Source organism: Dermacentor albipictus, chromosome 10 (assembly GCF_038994185.2).
Source record: "Dermacentor albipictus isolate Rhodes 1998 colony chromosome 10, USDA_Dalb.pri_finalv2, whole genome shotgun sequence".
NCBI classification, from domain to species: domain Eukaryota; kingdom Metazoa; phylum Arthropoda; class Arachnida; order Ixodida; family Ixodidae; genus Dermacentor; species Dermacentor albipictus.
In genome coordinates, this window is record NC_091830.1 from 48,891,147 (window position 1) to 48,915,883 (window position 24,737).

At 45.5% G+C, this 24,737-nt stretch overlaps 2 protein-coding genes across 4 annotated transcripts in view; one reads left to right on the plus strand and one right to left on the minus strand.

The window, feature by feature from the left end:
- inaE (inactivation no afterpotential E) overlaps nt 1-24,737 on the plus strand; it is a 195,928-nt gene that overhangs the window by 64,259 nt on the left and 106,932 nt on the right. The window lies entirely within an intron of this gene.
- Nucleotides 1,413-17,447, minus strand: LOC139050723 (uncharacterized). The gene is made up of 5 exons (XM_070527402.1): nt 16,671-17,447; nt 10,985-11,136; nt 7,762-7,844; nt 5,465-5,554; nt 1,413-2,099 (listed from the first exon to the last, which is right to left on the minus strand). Exons 1-5 carry the CDS (start codon nt 17,097-17,099, stop codon nt 1,945-1,947), a joined length of 909 nt encoding a protein of 302 aa, XP_070383503.1. The 5' UTR covers nt 17,100-17,447; the 3' UTR covers nt 1,413-1,944.

Here is a 24,737-nt window from a genome sequence, read left to right on the forward strand (position 1 = left end):
TGGGGTGCTTGAATTTACGACAAGAATTTTCTTTTTTTTTTGTATTCGGGTATAGCGTCCACGATTATTCGGCTCGTAGCTATGAAAATCGAGAGCCTTAGCACGAAAGTATATGATTACAGTTTATGGAGTGCCGGAACTTTATAGCCTTCAGCTGCAGTGCTCGTGGCGCCACTGTGTGAGGGGAGCACATTGAATTACCATCGCAGCTGCGCTACACTCTATAAGCTTGGCTACTGGTGTAGATGCGTTGCTGCCAACTATCGTCAACCCATGCGATGCCTTTCTTTCTTTCTCTCTCTCTACCCCCCCCCCCCATCCCTGGGTGAAAACTATGTTCCGTACGCCATTCCCATTTGTACAAATAATACAGGGACACCTGGTGATAGCGAGACCGGTGGTAACATCTTAGTCGTTACGCCTCGTCCAGCCACAGCGTGTTAAGAACGTATTTAATGGTGCCAGGGTCGTTCTCGCCGATGCAATCGAAAAAAAATAACTATGCATGAATAGGCATCGTCTTTAAACCAGCAACTGAGTAGAACGTAGTCGTTGAAACTTCACCTCTTTTTGCTCTACAGTTTAATACAGCGTCATCAGATGGCGACACAGGGTAGTCAGCGCTAAAGCACGATATCAAATGATAAGGTGTTCTTTCGGAAGTCGTCGTATATACTTTCGGTAATGAGGTGGCGAATGAAGCTGATTATAGACGCAAAAAAGTTACTGCCACGCTTTTACTTTTCTGTTTAATTTCCCGCCGAAACGGCCAGCACTGCTACGGTACTTTGGTTTGACGTCACAGCAGTTTCTAGGCGTTTCCTCGTGCTTCGGCACGTTTTCGCAAAGCAACAGTTATCAAAACATGCTAGGTTTATTATTTCGTCCTTATAACTTTAACGATATACGTAGTCCTTCCTGAATAATAAACCGTATAACTATGGACTAGGGTAAACGACGCCGAAATCCACGACGTCACGGCAAGAAGGTGCGGCAATATGCATGTCGTGTCAGCACCAGTATTTTTTTGTTTTTGTTTTCGGTACGTCATTTCTTTTTCTGTTTTACCATTAAGCTTCCTCTTATGGTAAGAGGTAGAGAGAGGTTCTGTAATGAATCCGGGAGATACCAAGGTAAGAGCGCATCCGTTGTGTTATCCGAGAAGTGAAATTCAGTAATGTACAGCTTAGCAGTCTTCTTAAATGTCACCCGCCGTGGTTGCTCAGTGGCTATGGTGTTAGGCTGCTGAGCACGAGGTCGCGGGATCGAATCCCGGCCACGGCGGCCGCATTTCGATGGGGGCGAAATGCGAAAACACCCGTGTACTTAGATTTGGGTGCACGTTAAAGAACCCCAGGTGGTCGAAATTTCCGGAGTCCTCCACTACGGCGTGCCTCATAATCAGAAAGTGGTTTCGGCACGTAAAACCCCATAATTTATTTATTATTATTCTTAAATGTCCCTTTTAATGATGTGTTGAGCACGTGAGAAGCGTCGCCAAGTGTCGGGAGACGCCTTCGAAAAGGCACCTTCCGCGCACACTTGACAGGTGTGACGAATGTTCCAACAGATGGCGTGCGGGACGGCCTTCCAGTAAAACCCCTTAAACGTCGCAGAGTAGGGCCACGCTTTGAAGAATGCCGCCTCCTCGCGCGCTCTGGACGACGCCCCGTCGCTATTGGCCCAATATCATCACGTGGGCCCTCGCGCCGTGCTTCAGCGCCATTTTTGCTCGAGAAGCCTCTACGGAGTGGCGAGGAGCACATGTTGGCGCCGTTACGCTCGAGGGGTGTAGGCGGCGCTACGGTCGAGTAGGGAGCGTGAAAGAGAGGAGAAACGAGGAGGTGTGAAGGCGGAGGAGGAGAGTGTCGCTACTTTACGGAGTTTAAGGGGCTCTACCTTTCAGCGCGCAAGTGACGGCGTAAAAAAAAAACACAGTTTTTTTCAAAGTTCCTCGTGCGGCACACTGTCAGGCAGCGTCTTGCAGATAGGTTCGTAGAGGATGAGGCTCTTTCTGCCGCACCTTGCCTCGTAGACCTTGTTGCACTCCAGCGGTATACCGTTCTCGATGGCGGATTCTGGCTGGACGAGTTGGCAACCTGCACAACCATGCGACAACAAGCGGCTTGCTTGCAAACAAACAGACGTTACACTGGCGAAAAAAAAAAGAAAGAAAGGGGAACCAACAAATGCGCGGTCACTTCTTTGCCGTTAGTCGCCTCGAACGACAGTTTTCTTGTGGGTAAAAATATTTCTTTGCGAAATTTGGCAACGACTGATGATTGCGTACCGACAAATTCCACGTCTGGAAGGTGTGTAAACGTTTTGCTAGTAAACTTTCTATTTTCTCGTGCGGGATGCGAGGGCAGCGCCGGTGCACCCGTGTGACGTCATGCTGAGGACGGTCCTCAATATCGAAGTACTGCAAAGCCTAACAGGGAGAGAATAAATGCTGCTACCCCACTGGCGTTCGCATTATGTGTGATGAAACCGCATAGTTTTTGCCACATTCAGTAGCTGTGGTGGTGCTTTTGTTGCGTACGTTGTGCGTCACCGACTACATGCCACGGCCGTTCGCCCGCCTTCAATAAGCATGTGACCATGTACACTCTTAAGCAAAACTACAGCCTCTTGCCACACATCGATAATCGTCACCTGTCTTGTCCGCATTTCCTTTCCTTAACGCGGCGAATCCGGTACTTTCCAGTAATCCAGTAACGAAGGGCATGCGCGTTATCAGCATGACATAGCATTCCCGACAGGAAAATAGCGGGCGCGGCGTTTTCAAGAAATAAAACGCAAGCAAGGCAGATGACGATTATCGTTGTGTGGCAGAGATACACCCCAAAGGGTGTAACTTTGCCTAAGAGTGCATAAGCAATGGTTGTTCGACGGAGCCGAATGCACCCGTAAGTAAACCTTCGCAGTCGTTGCCAACAATACAGGGTGTTCTCTTTTTTTTGAAACTGCACCATATTTTCTTTCAAGATTGCCTATGCCAGAATGCATAATTCTAACCCTTGATCTAAATTACTCGACAAGGCGATCATTACTTCTACGAGAAATCAAATATTCAATTAAATAATTAACACATATTGTTAATTAACACAATAAAATTATTACTTTATGCCATAAATTACAATGCATGAATTATAGTCGCTGAATTCGCACGACATATTCACTCGTAAGGAATTCTCTCGACAGCACCAGTTCCGAGATATTAATTTTCAATGTGTCCGACGAAATGGATTGGCGTTCCAGTTATCTTTTCAAGAAACCGCTGTTTTAGGCATTGAAGCACAAATACTTTCACGCACCGTATATTCATGCACTTTCTTACTTTCATGCACCAATATTATCCATGAATTGGGATTTCGCAAACTCGACGATTTATTTACCAGGACGGTCATTATTGGGCATAATTAGAGTGATGAATTAAAGAGGCATACGTTGCACCTCGATTGTGAAGACAGAGAACGTCTTCAAGTACCATATTCTGCTACTAAGTATGGAGAAGCGAGAAGCGTATACATCCGAAAAAACATGTAGTGATTTGGCTGATGAATCGTTTCCTACAACTTCAAAAAGCCACTTGAAGAAATTGATGATGAAATGGTGAAATTTTGTTCTTATTCTTTAGTTCAGTTATTTATGCTTTTGTATTTGCTATGTCATTATCTGTCAACAGGTAATACTACCAACTATTTGTCTGAAAGTTGTTAAGAAATGTCTCGTCATGCAAAACTGGCATCGCTCTACCGACTCGACCGGGCCAAGTCGTACAAGTCCTCGTACATAGACAGGCCGTTTTTTGTTTTGATTTTGGATGTGTATAAAGAAACCGTTATTATTATTATTATTATTATTATTATTATTATTATTATTATTATTATTATTATTATTATTAAAGGATACAAATAACGAATACATCGTGTGTATGAAGAAACCATTATTATTATTATTGTTATTATTATTATTATTAAAGGATACAAACAACAAATACATCGTTTGACCGCGGAGTGATTTATCCTTATTCTTTTATCAAGTAGTGACCTGTGAAAGTGCCGCCGCATGGCAGACGAGACTTCCACAATATTTATAACTTCACGGTGCCTTAACTAATTATGACAAGTAAATGAAATTCGGCGCAATCATAGAGCCGTCTACGCGGCAAATTTCCGTACGGTTTTTTTTCCAGGACACCTACGTTATATTGAGAGCTAGAGAGCATTAGCGAGAAACTCGAGACGAAAATATTTTTCCTTTCGACGCGACGCGTAGGCCGGCGGTCATCGACCACCACCGGAGGGTAGCAACGTACAGCTTCGCTCTAAGAAAACACCCTGTATATCGTTCACTATTCATGAAACTCCACGTGAATAAATAAAACAAAACCAGACCATCTCCTGTGAGTGCTTCCTGCACTCGATTTAGAGTTGCCTGTTACTGTGCGCTCTTGTGTAGGTCGTGTGCGCGTGTATACTGTGTATGAATGGACCATTTTGTGCCTCAGGTTAATCACCTGCAATAACATGCTAGGTGTACGGCCATGTAAATATATCCAGCGTTCATTGAACACTATCTATCTATCTATCTATCTATCTATCTATCTATCTATCTATCTATCTATCTATCTATCTATCTATCTATCTATCTATCTATCTATCTATCTATCTATCTATCTATCTATCTATCTATCTATCTGTCTGTCTGTCTGTCTGTCTGTCTGTCTGTCTGTCTGTCTGTCTGTCTGTCTAACTAACTAACTAACTAACTAACTAACTAACTAACTAACTAACTAACTAACTAACTAACTAACTAACTAACTAACTAACTAACTAACTAACTAACTAACTAACTAACTAACTAACTAACTAACTAACTAACTAACTAGCTAATATTCTCCCAGCACTTCCTGTACGCATGTAACCGGCGTGCACACCACGTCGGTCAGACAAACACCGCTACTCTAGGAGTTACTTGAGGTATAATTTAACTAGTGCTTAGTTAACTAGTAATTAGTACAGATGGAAACTTCGCTCAAGCGCTACACTGTTATATCGTTACAGCTTCTTTCCCTACGCCATAGTTACAGATCTGGCTCCTAATATCATATAGGAAAGGATAGGATATATCCTTCTACGTTGGTGCGCACTTACCCACTGCGGGGGATTGGCCACGGTTTCGATGCTACTATGAAGATTCTGTTAATACAAAAATTGGCAAAAGTGTCGTGTGGAAATTTATAAAAATAATTCGCGGTTCTTCTAGTTCTCACATTTATCTGCAGCACGTCATCGCATTTTCTTTAGCAAAAGTAGCACGACGCCTTTTCACCAATGCGAGCCTGAGCCTCGCGGTATGCCTGGATATTATAGCGCCTTGGCCGAGTCACTCAGAAAGAACAAGATGGCCATTCAGCGATCTTCCTATACTGCGTTCACTGCCTACACACTCTGCTCACCCTTGCGTCTTCTCTTCAGATCTTCGACAAGGATCGCGCACGTCTTGTCGGGACTGATGTACATGAGCTTGCGTTCGATACTAGGCTCATCTGAAATGAAAAACAAGGTCACGTGACGTCGATGAACTCTGGCTGCGAGCTTTGACAAAAGTGTCTGAGCGGTTAAGACGCTTCGCGCTGTGCAATCAAATAGGTGCTAAGAGGACGCTTGAGCTGGGGCATAGAGTTTCTCACTATAACACCTAGAGGGTAATCTGGCGCCACCGTCTATGGGAGTTTCTTAAGGGGGCACCGTGCCGTCATGGGAATGACGGTATATGTGTCTGCAAGGCTCGTGTTGGCTGGTGTCGTAAGAGGCTTCGTCTAAAACGTGGACATGGCTACACAAATAACGCGTTCACAAAGTAAAATCTTCATAAAATGTTTCCATTCACGCATATTACATCTTTACTCACCCACAATGCATGACCAAGCGAAGAAAAGCAAGAACAGTTGACCAACTGTTTCAAAGCGAGCGCGAACCTTGTCGTCTGTCCTCCAACTTTAGCGGCCCGCTGATCCTTTTTACGTAACATGTAGTCGTACACACAATAACAAGTTCTCATAGATAAACAAAACATGTTTTCGCGTAATAATAAAGCTAAAACAGCTCCTCGCGTGCTGTTTTAGTAGAAAATGAATCATTGTGACAGACGGAACGGTACTTGCCAAGCGCGTCTTCAAGGTGCCCTGTCTCTACGAGAACGATGCCAATCCGAATCCACAATATACCGGCATTCCCATGCATACCACAGCGCAGCAGCACCAGATTTCCCTCTAGGTAATGTAGTGAGAAACTCTATGAGCTGGGGTGCTGCTATATGTATAGATGGAAATGAAGACATTGGGTTTCTCGTCAACCACTGCAGCAATATTGTTGAAGTGGAGTATAAAAGAAAAAAAAAACAGTTTAACCTAGCGACTGAAGAAGCGAATTTATTATTTACGCCGCCATTTTTTACAGGAAATTGTCGAAAATAGCACGATTAAAAAAATAAAATAAAACTCGTGTGTCAAGTTAAGAACTGTACAACTCAGCAATAAAAAACGGCGTCACAGTTCTGTAAACTATGCCTAATAATGCATGTAAATTGAACAAAATTGACGTTGCGTACAGTGCTATGATATGCTCCGCTAATTTCGGAGTTGGGCTTTTTCACGACTTTCGTAAACATTGTAACCATTTGGAATATGTGCGCTTTAGATCCTCCTATACACGGACTTCGCAGAACTGCGATGTATTAGACGCCATTTGCGTGTGTATTAGACACTATTTCTGGCACGCTAAACTGCTCGGGCACACTATATGTACAAAACCGCCGAATTTTAGGCGTGTGTACTTTCGCACGCTCAATGGGCCGTATAGACTATTTTAGTTACATCGTGATGATGATGATCACAACAACAACAACAACAACAACAACAACAACAACAACAACAATAATAATAATAAAACGTCTGACGTTCCCATGATCCGAGAGCCATCAACATGCTGAGCTGCAGATGCGTTGTTTCGCTTTCGAAAACTTCGATTGGCTTGGCTAAATTTTTGGCTAAAACTAACGCCTTGACTTCTGCATTGCCAGAGTGGTGGGACAGGAGACCACGAATGCACACAGCTATGTTATTGCAGAAATAATTCAACACTGCAGAAAACGCAAACCGCCGTGAACATTCGCTTGATACAATATACTAATTTCTTACAGCTGGGGCAACACTTCTCTGCTTCCCACCTATGCCGGCGTACAGTCGCTTCCGCGCTCACCTAGGGCTTTGTCAAGCTTGTTTCCGGCGTACGACTTCGTGAACACCATCGGGACTGCAGATCGAAAAAAATCTTATAAAAAATGTTCTACGGCTTTTTTCTCTAATAGAACTGTAGGATTGGACACTCCGACCAGTAAGCTTCCGCTGTTCTAAAAAAAAGTTGGTGCAATAAAAATTGGTTATCGGTCCCTTTAAGCTGCTCTTCAAACCGTGGCAACCATGACGTTTCTGGCTCCGCAGTTACTTCCGGCGCATGCCGCCCTCAAAAGTACAGCCTCTGAGATCCGTTTTTCTTACTCAGATGGGTGGAAATCGTCGCTGATGCGCGGATTTCGACGCCGCCTGTATCCCCGCGCTTTCCACAACGTTTATCGCATCCTCCGCAGCAGGATCATCGGCATTATTATGACCGTTAATAATGTAAACCTTCTATTTATGATGAATATTCATTATCATATAACTTTGTGTGTTTTTGTCGAGAAATCTCTTACCTGGGCCGTGCGTATACGTGACAGCGTTGTAGTCCTTGTGTACACCAGTCTTGCTAATCTTGAAGAACACTTTCATGGACATTCTGCGCATGAGAGAAATAAAAATAAATGCAAATTAGACAGGTGGTGCTTGTGTAGCATCTTCTTCCAAGTGAATTCGAGTGACAGAGATGAGCTTTACTTCCAGTGGTTGATAGCTTTTTTTTGTATATAACCATATATCAAAGAACGACATCCTCTTTATTACAGATGGCCGCTTTCAAGCGGTAATTGCCCTGCACTAGCCTACTTTATGTCGGTATTTGCATAACATCCTAGAAGAACAAGGCTAACACGTGATCAGTAGCACCCGCGATGGCTGAGCTCTTGAAAAATAAAGGCATAAAAGGGGAAAGTGAGAAATTGGGCTACTTGATGTGCGTTCTTATTGTAACTTGCTGAGGGATTCAACTTAATGTAACTAATAACCACGATAGGACACATCAGACAAGGACAACGCTCTGTCGTTCTTATCTGGTATGTTCCGTCGTGGTTATGAGTTTTACTCAGCTTTACTCGGCACATTCAAGACAAATAAAAAAGCAAGGGAGTAAGAAAAAAAAACCTCCTTACTTGGAATACCAGAGGGTCTGGCATCGTGGTGTCCGTCTTTGTGTCATTTCTCCAATGAACTTGAGTCTGATAAGCTTTTTTATAGGCTGCGGCCGATTTTTCTTGGTCGCAATTAAAGAACGTGAGCACCGATTCAGAAAGCATTTTGTTCGTAAGTGTTATCTGCCATTAGCTGGCCGTCGTTGCTGTTAATAGGCCCGACATGATGACTCGCAGCCACCTGCTCTTACGAACGGTTCTAGCGTAGGAACTTATTTGACGAACACGTGCCAACGTTGTTAGCTAGTACATGTTTGGCCAGCTAAAGTTCGCCGCCCATTATTTTGCCTTGGGGCGTCTTCGCAGCCCTTACAGCTGCAGCAACCATGGCCTTGCCATTTATGACTATCTGTCGCACCAAACGGCTACTGCGTCTGATCTTTAGTGCTGTCACTTGTCACCACTGCGTCGAGTCATCAACACGAGTGAGGGGCCGAATTCACGAAGTCGTTCGTTAGCAAGTGCTGTTTGTTTGTTGCATGCGCAAAGTGAAGTTAGCCCTAAGTGATACTTGAACTTACACCATTGAAGTGAAAAAGAAAAGGATGTAAATCCGTTTATTACATACACCCGTACGCCAGTTTGGGTGTAAGAGTGTGTCTTATACATTGATTAACACCCTTATTCACCTTTAAGTGTGCACATAATCTTACAGTGTACGGGGCCATGTAGTTGAGGCTTTCGCAGATTAACAAATTGACGATCTGCCGAAGCAGAGGCGCTGCCTGCGCTCAGGGCTTATAGGCCAAGTGTTAGTGTGTGAGCAAGTGAGACACGAGCAACTAGTGTCGCTGCGTTAATTACTCCCTTCGCGCTTGCCCACTCTTTCCCATTGGCTGGCAGCCTTCGCTAATAATGTGTCCGTCATCACTGTTGGCCGACATCTGCTCGTACAAACAGTTCTAGTGTGAGTACTCTTCATACGGGCCGAGGAGAACCGGCTCGAGATCATGCGAGACACGGAGTTTCATTTGGCGCCTCGCCGCCTGTCGCCACACGATGCCCACGTAAACGTGTGAAATATTGGCTATAGCGAGAACACGTATCGATGATTACGAAAACTGACGTATCTCACGATGCGTAAGGTGGTGAATTTCTGCGTTGTGCTCTGAGTGGCTTTAGTGGATTGCAATCTAAAACACCATCAGGCACGTTGAACGCATACTGAAAAAACTCTAGGCGCATTTGTGGCCCATTAGAATTAACGATGCCACCTACACATCAGAACATTTGTGTCAGAGCGTTACACTTTCAGAAACATTGATTTGCGTTTGCGTCGTTACGTTCACTTGTTTAAATATTTAAATGCATTTGAGTCCATTTTTCACAAGAAACTTGCATCAGGAAAGTCACTTTTGCTTAACCTTAGCTTTGTTATTAGTAGCCCAATCGTAGATCCTTTCGAAATTCCGTACTTAGTAATCTTTTTTTTTTCTTATTCGCGTATCATACCTTCTATTTTTGCTCTTTGATATCGTTCTGTGAAATAGCTTTGAAAGAATAGCCGCACGTCCCCCTTAAAACTCAATAGGCGCACCTTGTTCAGGGTAGAATTCACAATGACGTCAATGTTTTCTAAGAGTGTGCGTGTAATTCTATGTTGCCTAAATTCATAATGGGTTTCTAAAAAGAGTGAGTGCTAAACAGCGTAGCTAATCACGACCTCCAAATCATGACATTCAAAAAGAATTGTCACGATATCCATCAGTCTATCCACCCTACGATTACGTCTAGGATATTCGACCGTTCCACAAATAATGCTACATTTACGCGCAAGCCAAAAACTCTCCATTCCTTCTTACATGGCGTTCTCATATCTCCATGTTTGCTCGAAAGCACAGCCGAAAGCCACGACTTCCTGTAATGTATGCACAGTTAGTTCTGTCTGTTTCTCTTCTTTTTTTTGATTTTGTGATATGGCGCGGCTGTATCTACTTCGCTATTGGCGAGAAGTTCTCAATCCCGTCACATCAATCTCAAAGAACCCTGCAATGCCCAACATATAATCTAATCCACGGTGAGTTTGATAACTCAAGATGCTTATTTACGCGACGGAAGCTTCGCCCAAAACCAATATTTGCGTTTTTCTTAATGCTGGGGCCGAGCGTGTCCATATGTGCACGCTTACACGATTGAATCAGGGTTTTGACTACTGCCTTGTTCTTCACCATCACCGCAGTGGGACATAGTGCCCCAACTGGCGCTTCAAGATACCCTGCTGATATGCCGGGGTGAAACTTCGGCGGTGGATAGTTCAACAAACCAATCTTTAGTTGTAATTAATTAATAATTCTAATAAATAAATCATACTAATCAACTTGTAAGACTAATGACGCCTATTTTATTTTATTTTATTAAACAAGCTGGTCAGAAATATTGGTCAGTAAGATATTTCCTTTCCTTAATTTGGAATCTGTGATTGGGCATTACAGGAATAGCGTTAGTCTGCTCATACAGCACTCAGTTGTTGCGAAAACTTACGCAGTCAAATCAATGTACATACTTGATTCATTTATTCATTGGTTACTTCGCCTGTAACATAATAATAGCTACTGTAATAATAGGTACTCACAGTGCCGGTGACTGGTAATGGCGCGTGCGGAGCAGGTACTCGTATTGGGTGTCGCTCAGCTGACGCAGCCGCTGGGCCGATTCGCAGCGTTCGACTCGGTCGAGGTTGAAGTTGCGCTTCACCACGTATATCTTCTCGGTGATGGCCACAAACTGCGACAGACACCGTCCCAAGGGCGGGAACCAAACGTGGCGTGATTCTCAAACGCTCACTAAAACTGCCCGATGTGTCGGTAATCGGACATCGTGTGCCTACACAAGTATCCGAGACAATGTAGTGGATGGAGGTATCGATGGCGCCTCGGTGTCTCGATTAGTAAAGCCCTGCGCGCGTAATGCGCGAAATGCGGGTTCGGTTCTCACCCGCGGCTAGTTAGCGCTCGTACGCTGTTCATTTTCCTTTTTTGTTATTGTTCCCCACGTTTCAAATGAGCATAACAACAATCATATTCATCTGTCCTTTTTCTGATGGCTTCATTCTCTGTTTCTTGGCACGGTTTAGAAAAAAAATCATTGAGCCCCCTCAGTTCCCCCAATCTTCTAGTTCAAATAAGTGTAAGAGTCACATAATTACACCAAGACAATCACACGTACGACAGCGAGCATATTTTAAATGGAAGCGTCACTACGGGGTTAACTCCGATTTTTTCCCTTTTGGAGTGTATGTGAAACGCAGAAACTTTCTTTGTAGACGACTTCTCAACCATCTTAAAACAAATCTGTTGCATACAAAAGAAACAAAAACTAAATTCTACCGACCGCATGAAACAGAACATTGATTTAGGGCCTCAAAGCTGTTTTAAAAAAAAAAACTCTGAAAATCAGTAACCCCTAATGAAAATTGAAACGCGGAGTCTACAAATGTATAGTTATGCACCAGAAGAAAATATCGAAGTTATATAAACTGCTTGTGTTAACGAACTTGAAGCGTATGAATGTGTCCCACATGAGTTTGCCGCTTACGTCAGGTTTTTACAATTTTCACGATTGTTTAGCAAAAGTCATGCTCACAAATTTGTGGCATGTATCAGTGATGTGTAACGCATAAATCTAGTTTTCTTTAGGTGTCCGAATAGGTTCAGCTTCCAGAATGGCGGTATTATTTTTTCATGCTGAGAGACAGAGTTGCATACTTGATTTCTGTAAAACCCTCGATGACGCACAAAAAATGTCTTTAAACTCAATAAGCTTCATTCAAAATCGTGTCACCTTTTGAGCCAAATAAACGCGCCATGATTCTCGAACACACTAGAATAATTTACACCCTTAAATGTGAAAAAGGGTGTAAATGGGTCTATAACTCCCAACCACAGGGTGTGATTTTCTAAGGGTGTGAGTTATAAACAAATTTACACCCTTTTTCACTTTTAAGGGTGTAAATTACTGTACAGTGCATGTGGCTATAGTAAGTTTTCTGAAGACTTGTGGAATAAATGGCTTTTCGTAAATACACGCACGCACTCCACCACGCACAGAGCGAACTTTATGCCTCACTCGCTAATTTAAACTCTCCCCGCTCATTAGAGACCTCGTTGGCGCTAAAGTACACGTGGCGCCAAAGTTCACGTGGCCCCAACTTTCAGTGTAATTGACTCTCCCGCCGTTCGTCGTGGGCACACACGCGCTGAAAGCTGCGCGCCGCCTGCATTAGAAAATGTCGCTTCTCTGCCGAACGCAAATGTCAGTTCGCCGCAGGGTCGACGTGCAGGCACGCGTGGCTCGAGCACAGTGTCTCGAGAGAACGGTCGACGAAAACAACAACAACAAACAAACAAAAAGAAAGCATGAGCAGAGGAGAAAAGTCGGCGATAACGAGACATCTGGTTAAGAAGCAAGAAAGTGACAACCCTACGCCGCCGTCAGCTCGCAATGCCGCGGCGATCGATCGTCGTGAAAAGGTTCGCTCGTTCGAATCCATTGTCCGTCGCGGTGCTTTGACAGCCGTTAACTTCTTTGACAGACAGAAGTTAAACGGCACGTCGATTTTCTAATGCCGCTGGGCAACCTCGTCTGTCGCATCGAGTGCCTAGTACGCTGAAACGCTTGCCCATCTGCGGACGCTCGTCTGGTTGACCTCCCTGCATTTCCTCTCTTTGCTATCTCTCTCTCTCTTGTCTATCTGCGTTACACGTAGTATGGAAACTTTCTTTTTTCGCGCAACAAACGCGCGATTCCGTATTTGTACGCAGTTCCACATCGGTGTTCCTCAACTCTGTCCAGCTGTGATCTGAACTTTGAAAGAACAACGGAATGGACAAAGACGTACCGGCGAAGAGCACGGGCGTTGTTTACGGCCATAGGCTTCCCGGATCAGGGCAACGGGATGCACTGTTGAATAAGTTGCACCTTAAAATGTTAATGAGGGTGTACATCGGTCGGTAACAAGCACCCTTGCACCCTTCTTGGACGTAAAGTTTGAGTTATGATAGAGTTAAACCCTTGCTCGCTTTTATAGGTGACTTATTTTACAGTGGGCAATGGTTGTCGTGTCATATGATGGCGCTGGTGAACATGGCGGCGCCTAGCCTGCAGCCGCTTCAGTCCAAAATGGCACCAATTTTTTTAGACAGAATGTACGAATTGGTATAAGGAATGAATAGTGAACAGTGCAAACAGAACACAAGCAAGGACAAGACAAGATGAAGCGCTGGAAGGATGACACAGCACTTTGTCGTGATGATGATGATGATGATGATGATGATGATGCGCTTTTATATATGGTACGCACCCAAAATAGGGGTTGGCCAAGGATGTGGTTGTATTACGCTCAGTTGATATCTATTTAGAAAAAGAACGTGGAAGCGTGCAGCATAGAATGTAACAGCATCGTGTAATTGATCGTTGAGACGAGGTAAATGAACGGTTAAACTTGAAGAAACTAGAAAGATGAGATTTATTGTGAAATTTGGAATGAGAGATACGTGGAACAATTTATAATGACAAGTTTAAGGAGAGCATGCACTGATTGATACGCCACACATGTCCTTACAATGGGATTCCCCCGTCCTCGTCTACTTCGTCTTTTTACCTCGTCTCTATCGTTCCGACAGCTCCTTTTTTTGGCGTGGAGTAGCAGGCCTGAGGCACCTAACTCAGGCTGACCTCTCCACCTTTCTCTCACTAAAGTTCTCCTCTCTTTTTTTCCTGGACTTCTGTTTGCGTTGTTCTATTCCGTACCAAGTCCGGCTCTTCGTTGGCCCCCCCCTCCCCCCAACCTTCACGAAAAGGCAGTGGTTCATATATCTCTGGTTCACTTCGTGTCACCTCGACGACAGCAAAGTTGAAACGTTATCTCGGCAGTCTCATTGAGATTGGTCGTCGATGAAAGATAAATGCCTATATAGCCGTAGACGGTAACTCGTCGCTGTGATGAAAAAACGGATCGCCTTGTCAGTGTGGAGTTTCGCGCTTCAAATCAAAGCTGCACGGCTTTTTATTTTTTCACCTTATTTTTTTTATTAACGTCTCGGGAAAATACTGGGATTACTTCGGCTGATGTCCGAAGGTAGCGACAGAATAAAAGGTATCCCTGTAAAAATAAACCGTAGCGTGCAGCTCAGCAGAACACACATCGGGGAGTAAATGATAGAATTGAACAGAAAATACGCTTTGAAATGGGTGTATTATTTCGCTTATAAACACCCTTTTAATGGGTGTAAAGCGGTGAGCTATAGACACGAGAAAACACCCTGTAGGGCGCAATTTTCCTTAGTGCATGGCTTAGATAAACGTGGCTCGAGGGCAGCATGCCTGATCATTCTCTCTTCTTTTTTTTTTTCTCTCTCTCTCCATCTCGCGGCATTTCGCACCGCGAACTTATCGAAACATTCGCCGACGCGCACATACTCGCGAACGAATCAAAACGCTTAAACGTGCAGGCATGCAGTGGCATTAACAATTCACGACCCTTTGGGCTCCGCTTCGTTCGCGCGAGTTCGCGCCTGGATACATCTGGTGCGCTCCTATATAGACGCCCACAAACCAGCGAATGAGTCGGAACGCTTCTATTTAACATTCCCTGACCTACGAGGCATGTATTACAAATCGCCATGGCTACGTGCGGAGGCTGCAAGCTGCTGCGTTGAGGGACTGGCGAAATCATGCAGTTGTTTTCGCGCTGAACTTTAGCTGTGAATTACGGTAACAATATCACAGATCCGTCGTAAGGTTAGCCGTCTCTCGGTAGATCCGATGAAACATCTTTATAGTTACTCTTGACATCAGTGCGTTTGTATATATGTTATATGAACGAGAAGAAAGCGAGTTAACCGAGGTGGCCGATTTTTATCAATCGTACGATGAGAAGCCAACAAAAACACCAAAGAAAACATAGGGGAAAACACTTGTACGAACTGAGTTAAAGAAATGATAAATAAGTGGCAATGGAAGTGGAGAGAAAAACAACTTGCCGCAGGTGGGGAACGATCCGACGTCTTCGCATTACGTGTGCGACGCCCTTACCGATTGAGCTACCTCGGCGCTGTTTTCCCATCCACTTTCTTGGGTATTTATCTTTTGCTACTAGAACTAACCTTGGGAGTGTTAGCCAGCGTCCCCACTCACAAACCTTGACTCCCTCTCTTTTCGTTCATTACATAACGAGGGTCTCGAATCCGGCAACATTGATGTATCCAGGTAGCATGTGTGGGTTTATTGACCAGTTGGCTTCACCCAAAAAGATCAAGTACTCGCGACGCCTGCGGCAGAAGGGATGTTACACATCCGCCGCCGTCAAGGAAACGCAAGCTCAGACCGATTAGATGACGGTGTTATTCAGCAACTTCTAGAACTATACCTCCGTCACGCCTGAAAAAGACAACGACATATAGACTACCCGCCTCAGTCTATTAGTGACTATGTCGTTGTGCTGCCGAGCACGAGGTCTCGGGTTCGTTGCCCGGCCGCGGTGGATGCGTTCAGGTTTGGATGGGATGAAAAGAAAAACGCACGTTCCTGTATACCCTGGCTTTGGGTGCTCGTAAAAAAAAAAACACGTGGCCAAAATTAACCCGGAGCGCTGAAGGGAAAAGGGTGGGAGAGGAAAGGCAAGGAGGTTAACTATGGACTCCCTTCAGTTCACTACCCTAACGGGGGAAAGGGAACTTGAAGTTTAACGTTATTCTTCGAGCGTACATATGGGGGCATTCGTATTTTATGGAGTGGTAGGGAGAGAGAAGACAAGGGCTCAGAATTGTCGCACGCACCACAGACGACCATTTGCCGCACGAGGTCGCGGGATCGAATCCCGACCATGGCGACCGCATCTCGATGGGGCGAAATGCGAAAGCACCCGTGCACTTAGATTTAGGTGCACGTTGAAGAACCCCAGGTGGTCGTAATTTCCGGAGTCCTCCACTACGGCGTTCCTCATAATCAGGACGTGGTTTTGGCACGTAAAACCCCATAACTTAACGACCATTTGCAGCGTGGATCTATGCAGTCGGCCACTCAGTTATGTTGCCTTTAGGTGCCTAAGACGGGCTCGCATGCCTATCCCGGCCGATAAGCGTTCAGACCAGGCTCCCGGTATGGCTTAGACGTTGTAAGAGGCCAAAATCGTACAGTCTGTTCACGGCATACTCGGGAGTCCGACGTTAGCAGCCCGCTGGCTGTGCAGCTTCTGGGCCTTAAACCGACTCACATATTTTTTTTGTGATGACTCAAAGCTCGAATCAAAGTGTACTCACATCTTCCATGTGCTGCCGCTCCAGGTGACGCGGGTCATCTTCGTAAGGAGTCGTTTCTTTGGCATCCGGAGCCGCGGTCTCGGAAGACGGCGCGACCTTCGTGGCATTCGCAGTGCTCTTATTCGTCGCGGCTTCCGGTTCCCTCGAAGGACTTGCGGCCGGCTCGGGACTCGAAGTATCTTCTCCCGAGCGCACTTTCTCCTCGTACTTGATGTAAGTGTCCTGCTCGGACAGTATCGTCTCCTTGAGATGCCATGCGTCGGTATCTGCGGAGACCACCACTCGTTGGGCTTCCTGCGCGCCGCTGGCCTTCGGAGGCGTCTCCACCCAGTCCTCGGGTTTCGACTTAGGTGCCTGTCTTGCCCCGGCGCCTGAGATCATCGCCGTCGCCACGCACAGCGCACCGAGCAAAAGCCAGGCGTCCCTCATCTCTGTAGCTCGGTTCCGGCGAGGCGGTCGATGCGATCGCGGCGAGCAACGGCTGTGCTTCGCACTCGCTGACGAGGCAACCTTTAAGGTCGGCCGTGAGGATAGACAACGAGTGCGTGTATTCCACGTCGACACGGAAAGCTCCGAGAGAGGCGTCACGTGACGGTCGAAGCCTGTCCGTGTAGTTCACGATTAAAACGCACAGAAGCGCGCTGTAAGCTTCGTGGTCTTGCGAGGCAGACGGACCTTATGATTTCGCATTGCTTAAGACGCGACTGCTTCTAGCATTCATCATAGTGAGTTTGAAAACAACATTCTTCCTCGTGTCAAGCGCGCTTCGTGTCATTTTTAACCTTAACACTGACGCGTCTACTGAGACTGGACAGCTGCATATGCGCTCTGCAGAGGAGGGTGTTGCAAAAGCTTCTTAAAGTTTCATTTTTCGAAACAAGGAGCTTTAAGGCGACACACACACACACACACACACACACACACACACACAGAGAGAGAGAGAGAGAGAGAGAAAGAGAGAGAAGAGAGAGATAAAAGGGCAACAGTATGAACGCTACGAATTAAAAGAGCGTTTATCCTGGAACTTCTAGTAGCCAAAGAACAGGTTCTAAGTCAATTTCAGACCGTCCAGCGCATTTTTCGGCTGTCACGCAGTTGCAGAAGTGCACTACGTATGGGAGTTATTAGTGAAATATGATAGCAAGTGAGCTTTGCAGCGCATCGCTCCGTAGTGGCTAGTCGCTGACCAAAGAAAGGGGCATCCGCATGTCTGCAACAGTTACAGACAAGTTACAGTGTGACTCCACCAAGATGAGGCGGCACTGCCGTCATGCTACTACGGGCTTAGCAATTGTAAACGCTTTTAAACAACGTCTGAAGCGCTGCATGGAGTAGCTGAATCTGTGCCCTCGTTTATTTCTTATTTTTATTTCGCTTTAAATGATTGAATTTTGCCAACCTCACGGTAAATTGAACTTCATGTTAGTGAAACAGTGAACCGCTGTCGCTGACACTAAACTCACTTATGTAGGCTGACGAAAAAATTAGTAGTGGTGGGTTAACTTGTAGCAATGGGCGAGCTTAGGCTGGTGATCAAGGCCGGCAATTGATCCGCCCGAGTATCTCCTCCAATATAACTGCAGTATTTCACCACGTGTCCATCAAATCAGTCTCTCTAAAGCAAGGGATAACAAGACTTGAAGCTTCTTTGTCTGCTATAACTGTTCCTTCTGGGAACACAAGGAGTAGCAGGAACGGACGTGCTTCTTTGTTATCTACAGATCGTTAGTTATCCTTGGTTGCCCTTTGCGTTGTGGTTTTCGCACATCAAATAATAAAAAAAGATCATATATTCTGCGCACTATTTTAACCTGACGCTACACGTTTTGCATAGTCACCGGCATAACTCTTCTCGGAACTTGTCGTCCTATAGCGTGTATGCGTACTGCGAAGGTCAGCAGTATATTGTTGTCAAAGAACAGCCATTCCGATCTCCCGATACACCGCGACCTTTCACGCCGTTCCGCGATATTCTATGGTTAAACGAAAGTCGTGGCTGTAGAGGCACAAGCAGCTTCCCTGCGGCGCAGGGCGTCAAGACGGGGCGGCGATGGCTCATGGGTGCGTGCTGGCTGGGCGCAAAATTTACAACGCACGTACTCGTTTCCTGTCGTGATTTGCCTACGGCTCGCTCCGTGACCGTTGCAGATGTTGTGAAACCATTACGCACCTGTAGTGGCGAGCGTTCTCACCTTAAGCAGCAAAGATCAGCTCTCTCCTCCACACCAGGCCAGCGAAAAGGGTTGAGGAGCGGCATTACCGAAGAAGAAATCTTTATGCCGGCATATTGCAATACAATGCGGTTTAAATATCACCTGGATCCTTAGCCTATGGGGCTAGTTCTGGATGCCACGCCATAAAAGTCAGCATAATTTGAAATCCAACGCAAGAAGCAATAAACTAGGTATCCTTGTATACATGATTTAAATTGATGTTCTAATGATGGATCGGTATTTGCCAGCTTTATAATGAAGCTGGATATTTCATTCCAGCTTTTTGTAACGAAAAATGGCAGGGCATGTTGACCATATATATAGTATGCGTCTTCGGCAACTTTAACTTGCTGTGCTCAGCCTGTTATACTTAGCAGTCCTTGTAGGGGGTATAGATATTGATCAGAGATCTACATTGTTCGTGTTTGGTATTGTGTTAATTAGTATAGCTGTAGTATAGTCCCGAGCTTGGATCAGTTACATTATGCTTAAATGCACGAAAAACTGTGCAGAGGGCTTGTCCTTGGTAGCTGGTGCAATCATTCTCACCGCACCGTTCTGAACGCACGGGGCGGCGTATACGTGAACTCCAGTGATTTATTACAGTATTTTCAATGGCAATGAAAAATACTGAAGTAAAGGAGACGTAGTATCTCAGGGAGAAAATGTTTGCCAGCCTTTAATAAGGCATGACAACCAAAGTCTAAAATTCTGTAAGTGTCCACCTAGTGAACTGTTCATTTCGGCCGCCACTCAGTGGCTGGAGCTTATACAGCGTGAAGGAAACTGGCTGTTGGCACCTGTTTCCTTGGCGCCCAGCTAATCAGCACCGGAACAGCAGACAAAATGGACGTGTCCACGTACAAGGTGGACAGTTACAAAATACCCCCTCCCCATTTCCAGTTAGCTGGACAATCGCCCATTCACAGAAATCAATCAACATTATTGGACACTGGCGCGAGTGGCTCTAAACGCGGCTGTAATCAGCGAGAGCGGCTGTGCCCTCAACCCAAGGAACAGTCCGGGTTCGAGCGTTGGTGTCTATTTGGGTGCCCTGCAGATGTGGCTCCAAATTATGCTTGATGAAATGAGCGCTACGAAGACGCGGACGAAAGAACAACAAGTACGACAGACAAGGCACTTGTTGTTCTTTCGTCCGCGTCTTCGTAGCGCTCATTTCATCAAGTATTCACAACCAACTCACCCACATCAAGCTTCTGCTACTCCAAATTATGCTAAACGATGAGACGTTGTTTACACTCTGTATTAAGCGCAAGTTCTGATTTTCCTTCACATCAATACACTTTGTATTCTTTCGGTGCGTTGCACGACTGTATTGCGGTAAAGCATTATGGAGGAGCATATGAGATTCTTGTCGGTCATTCTTCCTTTCGTTTCTGTTATCTTTCATAACCCTTTTTACCCTTTTCCCAGTACATGGTAACCAATCGGATATATGATCTGGGTACTTTCGCTGTCTTTACTTTGATCTCGCGCTCTCTCTTTTTACTACTCTAAGTGCACCTCAAACCGCGAGTATCACGTTTCCTTTATCATTACAATATTTGCTACTGCCTAATTAAGTTTGCTTGATAAGTAACCTTTACTGCGGTCGTCTATGTTAATTAATGCAACTAAACGCGGCTGATACGAATGTCTTAATGAAAGAGATATTATTTTTTGTCTTTTGGCCGCTCCATAATAATAAGCTTATTCGCATATGTTTCGCGGGTTGAATTTCCGTCACCGAGCAGCTCGATTTGCATAATGGCATTAAAAGCGACCGCTTAGCAATGAAGCGCTTTTGCTTATTCAGCTATCGTATTGGTCTCCTGCCGCCTTGGAATAATTTGACGGCGGCAAATTCTTAAATGCTGCCGAGCGCATCTCCAATGGCGCCTGCCTCCCGACGGCGACGTTGAAAACCGCAACAGCGGAGCTGCCGCTTCTCTAGAAGGACAGTAGGCTTGCATGTATTTAGAGGAGTGTCCGCGCAGTATACCTACAAATTCAGGCAGCTGAGATGGAGATTCCAACAGAAGACATATACGTGCAGAGAACGGTATCATTTTAATAAAGCGAAGTTTTCTTTGCTGCTACCTTCGACTTTTCCACTGCTCCTGCTGCTAATGTCGCCGTCTGGAACGCCGCGTCGGGTGAATTGTCCAGAGCGTTTATGTACCTGAAAGGAGTGCGGCACAAAGAAAAGGTGACGCGAGAAACTCGTTTGAACTTTTCTATCTTGTCGCCTCAATGCCTTCGACTGCTGTAATTATCCGTGCACCTCCCCTCCTAGAAAAGCATTGCAGATACTGCAGCCCTTACCTTTGTACTACCGCCCGACAGTCCAGAGAGGAGGTAGATAGAATGGGAGAGAGGAGGTAGGGAGAGGTGGGCGAGAGTGGGTAGAACCGGCAGAACGGACGGCAGTGGCGAAACCAGCGAATAACAGCCTCGCCACTCTTCGCTCGTGGCAGCTCACAAAAATTCGGTGGGGTTAGGGGGGTGGACGTGGCAGAGGGAAAATCGACGACAGAAGGCAAAGAAAAGCTACTCCTATACACGGGAACAGTTGTGGACAAACGGGATACATTTAAATTCAAGGTACGCTACGTGCGATACGTTTCAACAATTTTTTTTAAATGGTGCAAATTCGTCGAACGAACCGCTGACGTAGGGCCTGCAGACCCAATGTCGCATTAAAGCACGGCAGCGTCTACACGACACTGCGTAAGCGGCCACCAGTCAAATCAACACTTCTGCACCCCTCGCGGTAGCTTTGGCTGGGGTGTTGCTCGAGGCCCCGGGTTCGATTCCGATCGCGACAGCCGCAATGTGGACGGGGGCGAAATGCGGGAACGCTCACGTACCAGACTTAGCTGCGCGTTAAAAACTCTGAGGTGGTCAAAATTAATCCGGAGTCCTCCCCACTATGGCGTGCTTCATAATCATACCGAGGTTTCCGGCACGTGAAACCTCAAAAATTTAGTTTAAACGCAGAACGGCAGTTCCCCATAGCCGCGTGCCTCATAATGGCATGCAAAGTGCGCTAATTTAATAAAAAAAATTTCTTACGTGTTCTCTGTCTCGTGCGGAGACAGGAAGAACGCGATTTCCTCCTCACTATCCCGTGTATTTCAATATATAGTCCATTGGTATGCTAATTTTCACTGAGAGCATGTGAGGCATATTGAGCAAACGGCTGAACACAGTGAAGCCACACTTCCGGCACGACGCGTTGCGCCGTGTGAGGCAACGACAGACAGTGCTAACTTTCTCGCAGGCTCAGAGCAATGGCGCGCAGTAATGCCTTAAGCAAACACGTCTCGCGGTGTGTTCTGTGTACTATGTATAAGCGAACGGGAGTGATGAACGCAAGTAATGTTTAGCATCACCTCACTGCTCTAGTATTGCGATAAACGCCGATGTACTTGAAGACTCGCCGTAAGCATCACCGCCGATTATCGTCAATAAACGCAAACAGCACAGAAAGCTTCGCTTAAATCGATTGCCACGTTGCGCGGGATCCGCATACATAATTTTCTTCTTTTTGGTTTCGTTCGCCTGCGAAATAAGTTGTAACATACCATTTCAGTTCCGGTTCGCCAAAAAAAGTAAATGTTATGGTATTTTCTTTTTCGCCGGTTTTTCGCTCAGTTGCGATTAGTAATGGTAATGGTATTAGCGGTAATGAGATTTTTCAAAGCGTCATTTTCGTCGACTTCGCAGTAGCAGATTGATTACTAGAAAAAAAAAAGAATTGCGACCAATGCGCCATTTTGCTTTTAAGTTTCACACCGAAGCTTCAGTTCTGGTATACCTAAGTGTGACGTCGCGAATTCCTGATTTTCTATTTTTCGTGTTTCGGCAGTTGGGGCTTAGTAAACGTTCTTGATATTCGCCAAGCTCAACCCTTTGCTCTTTCAGAGTGCACTCCATATTTGAAATGGAATCAATCTTTTCTGCTAAAAAGTTAACTAGGCTCGAGCAGAGGCCGGAGATATTCATGACGTCAAAGAGAGCTGATGCGCAAACTACAAGGCAGCTTCGACGCCCGTCTTTCCTTTCTTGCATCTTTTTCTTTCCAAGCCTTGTTTTTTTTCTGGTAATGGTGGCTTTTTAGTATCGTGGAAGGTCAGTTAATATATACCCCTGAAATAATTTTGAACTGTCGAGCTTAACGGAGCTTTACGTAAGGGGTTACCGTTATCCTGGGACGACCTCAAAGATACCGCTGTCGAGAAATGCAGGCCTGTCCCGGAGATACCATTGTGAAATAATTTCCACCTTTAAAATGGAATAAGGGTGTAAATTGGTCTACCACTTGCAACTTCATACCCAAAAAATGTCTAAGGGTTTGAGTTATAGACCGATTTGCACCGTTACTCACCTTTAAGGGTGTAAATTATTTTGCAGCGTAGTGCGCTCGTGCGACTCCATATGTGCCAATAGGTACAGTCGACCAAAAAAGTTTACGGACCACGGGGTCTCAGAAAATGCTAAATATACGAGCTGCCTTTAAAAGTAGCCAGTAAAACCGTACATCACAATGTTGTTCGTATATACCAGTAAAGGCTGGAAATGGGAATATCAGGCTGCATTTGGAGGCTGTGGAGATATTCCGCTTTTTGTCAGGTCTCTTGGTCCGTAAACTTTTTTGGTCGACTGTACGTGCCCACTCTTCAGTGAACCTCTTTGACGTCAACTACGGTCACATGGTACGTATCACTACAACAAACAACAGCGCCTACGTAGTGACATGTACACGTAGTGCCTCGCACTACGTACACCTGAACTGGAGTTCGCTCTGCTAAATTCTTCTCTGAAGGGCCCCTATAAACACCCTAGTTTCGATATGGACAGGCAGCGTGGTGGCTAAAGTGGGAGTAGGCAGAAACACGTTGCTACCAGTACGCGCATTGTCACCGGTCGAAGCTGATAACGGCGGCGTGATGTGCGTCATCTCAAGCGTACGACGTGCTCTTTCAACGCTGGCTGGTTCCGAGGTCAATGCGACGTCGCATCAACCGCACGCCCACTAGCCATAACCAGCAGAGCTAATCAATAGCTAATCGATAAGCATCCCCCAGGAGCGCATCTTAAGAGAACTACCCGGAAGCTATCACTTGGCTTTTGCAATCATTCTTCAGTGTATTTCTGTCAGATGGCCTTTTCTTTTATTGCGTGTGCCCTCGCCTACAATAATTTGATTAGCGATGCTTCCATGACGTAGGTGGGACCAGTTTCTCTCTTCTTTATTCGTTATTCGCTTTAACAGTCCCGAAGCATCACACAGTCTACTAGAGAGACCGTCCTGTTGACGCGGTTTCCGGCTAACATCTATATTTGCGACATTTGGTGAGGCATCCGCTCGTACTGTGAAAGTGGTTTTTTCTAGGGAAGCTGCTACACCCTCGCTATCTGTAACGGCGTTTTGCACGCTCAAGAATTTCGTTTCAGTTGCCCTTTGGTGTGGGTAAAGGAATGCGACATTTCTGAAACGATGATCACCAGGGACCCCGTACAGAAGTGCTTCAGAAGTCAGAGAAGCTAATACGCTTTCGAAACGAAATGCAGCAATAAAAAGAAAACACTGAAACGCACGACGCTTGCTCTTTAAGTGCTCTTCCAGTTTGAATCGCTCAGTGGCAGCGTTTTGGCACCGTCATCGTGCTCCGCCATATCGGCCATGTTTGTAGGCGTAGAACTGCATTCGTCCTGGCTTGTGTGTTGACCCTGACTTGGCGTCGTTTACTATCGCTTGGTTATTCGCCGCAAACGTGATAAATAATCAAGAATAATGTTGCCATAAATGTATAGCGACAAAATTAGGCAGAAAACACACGATTAATAG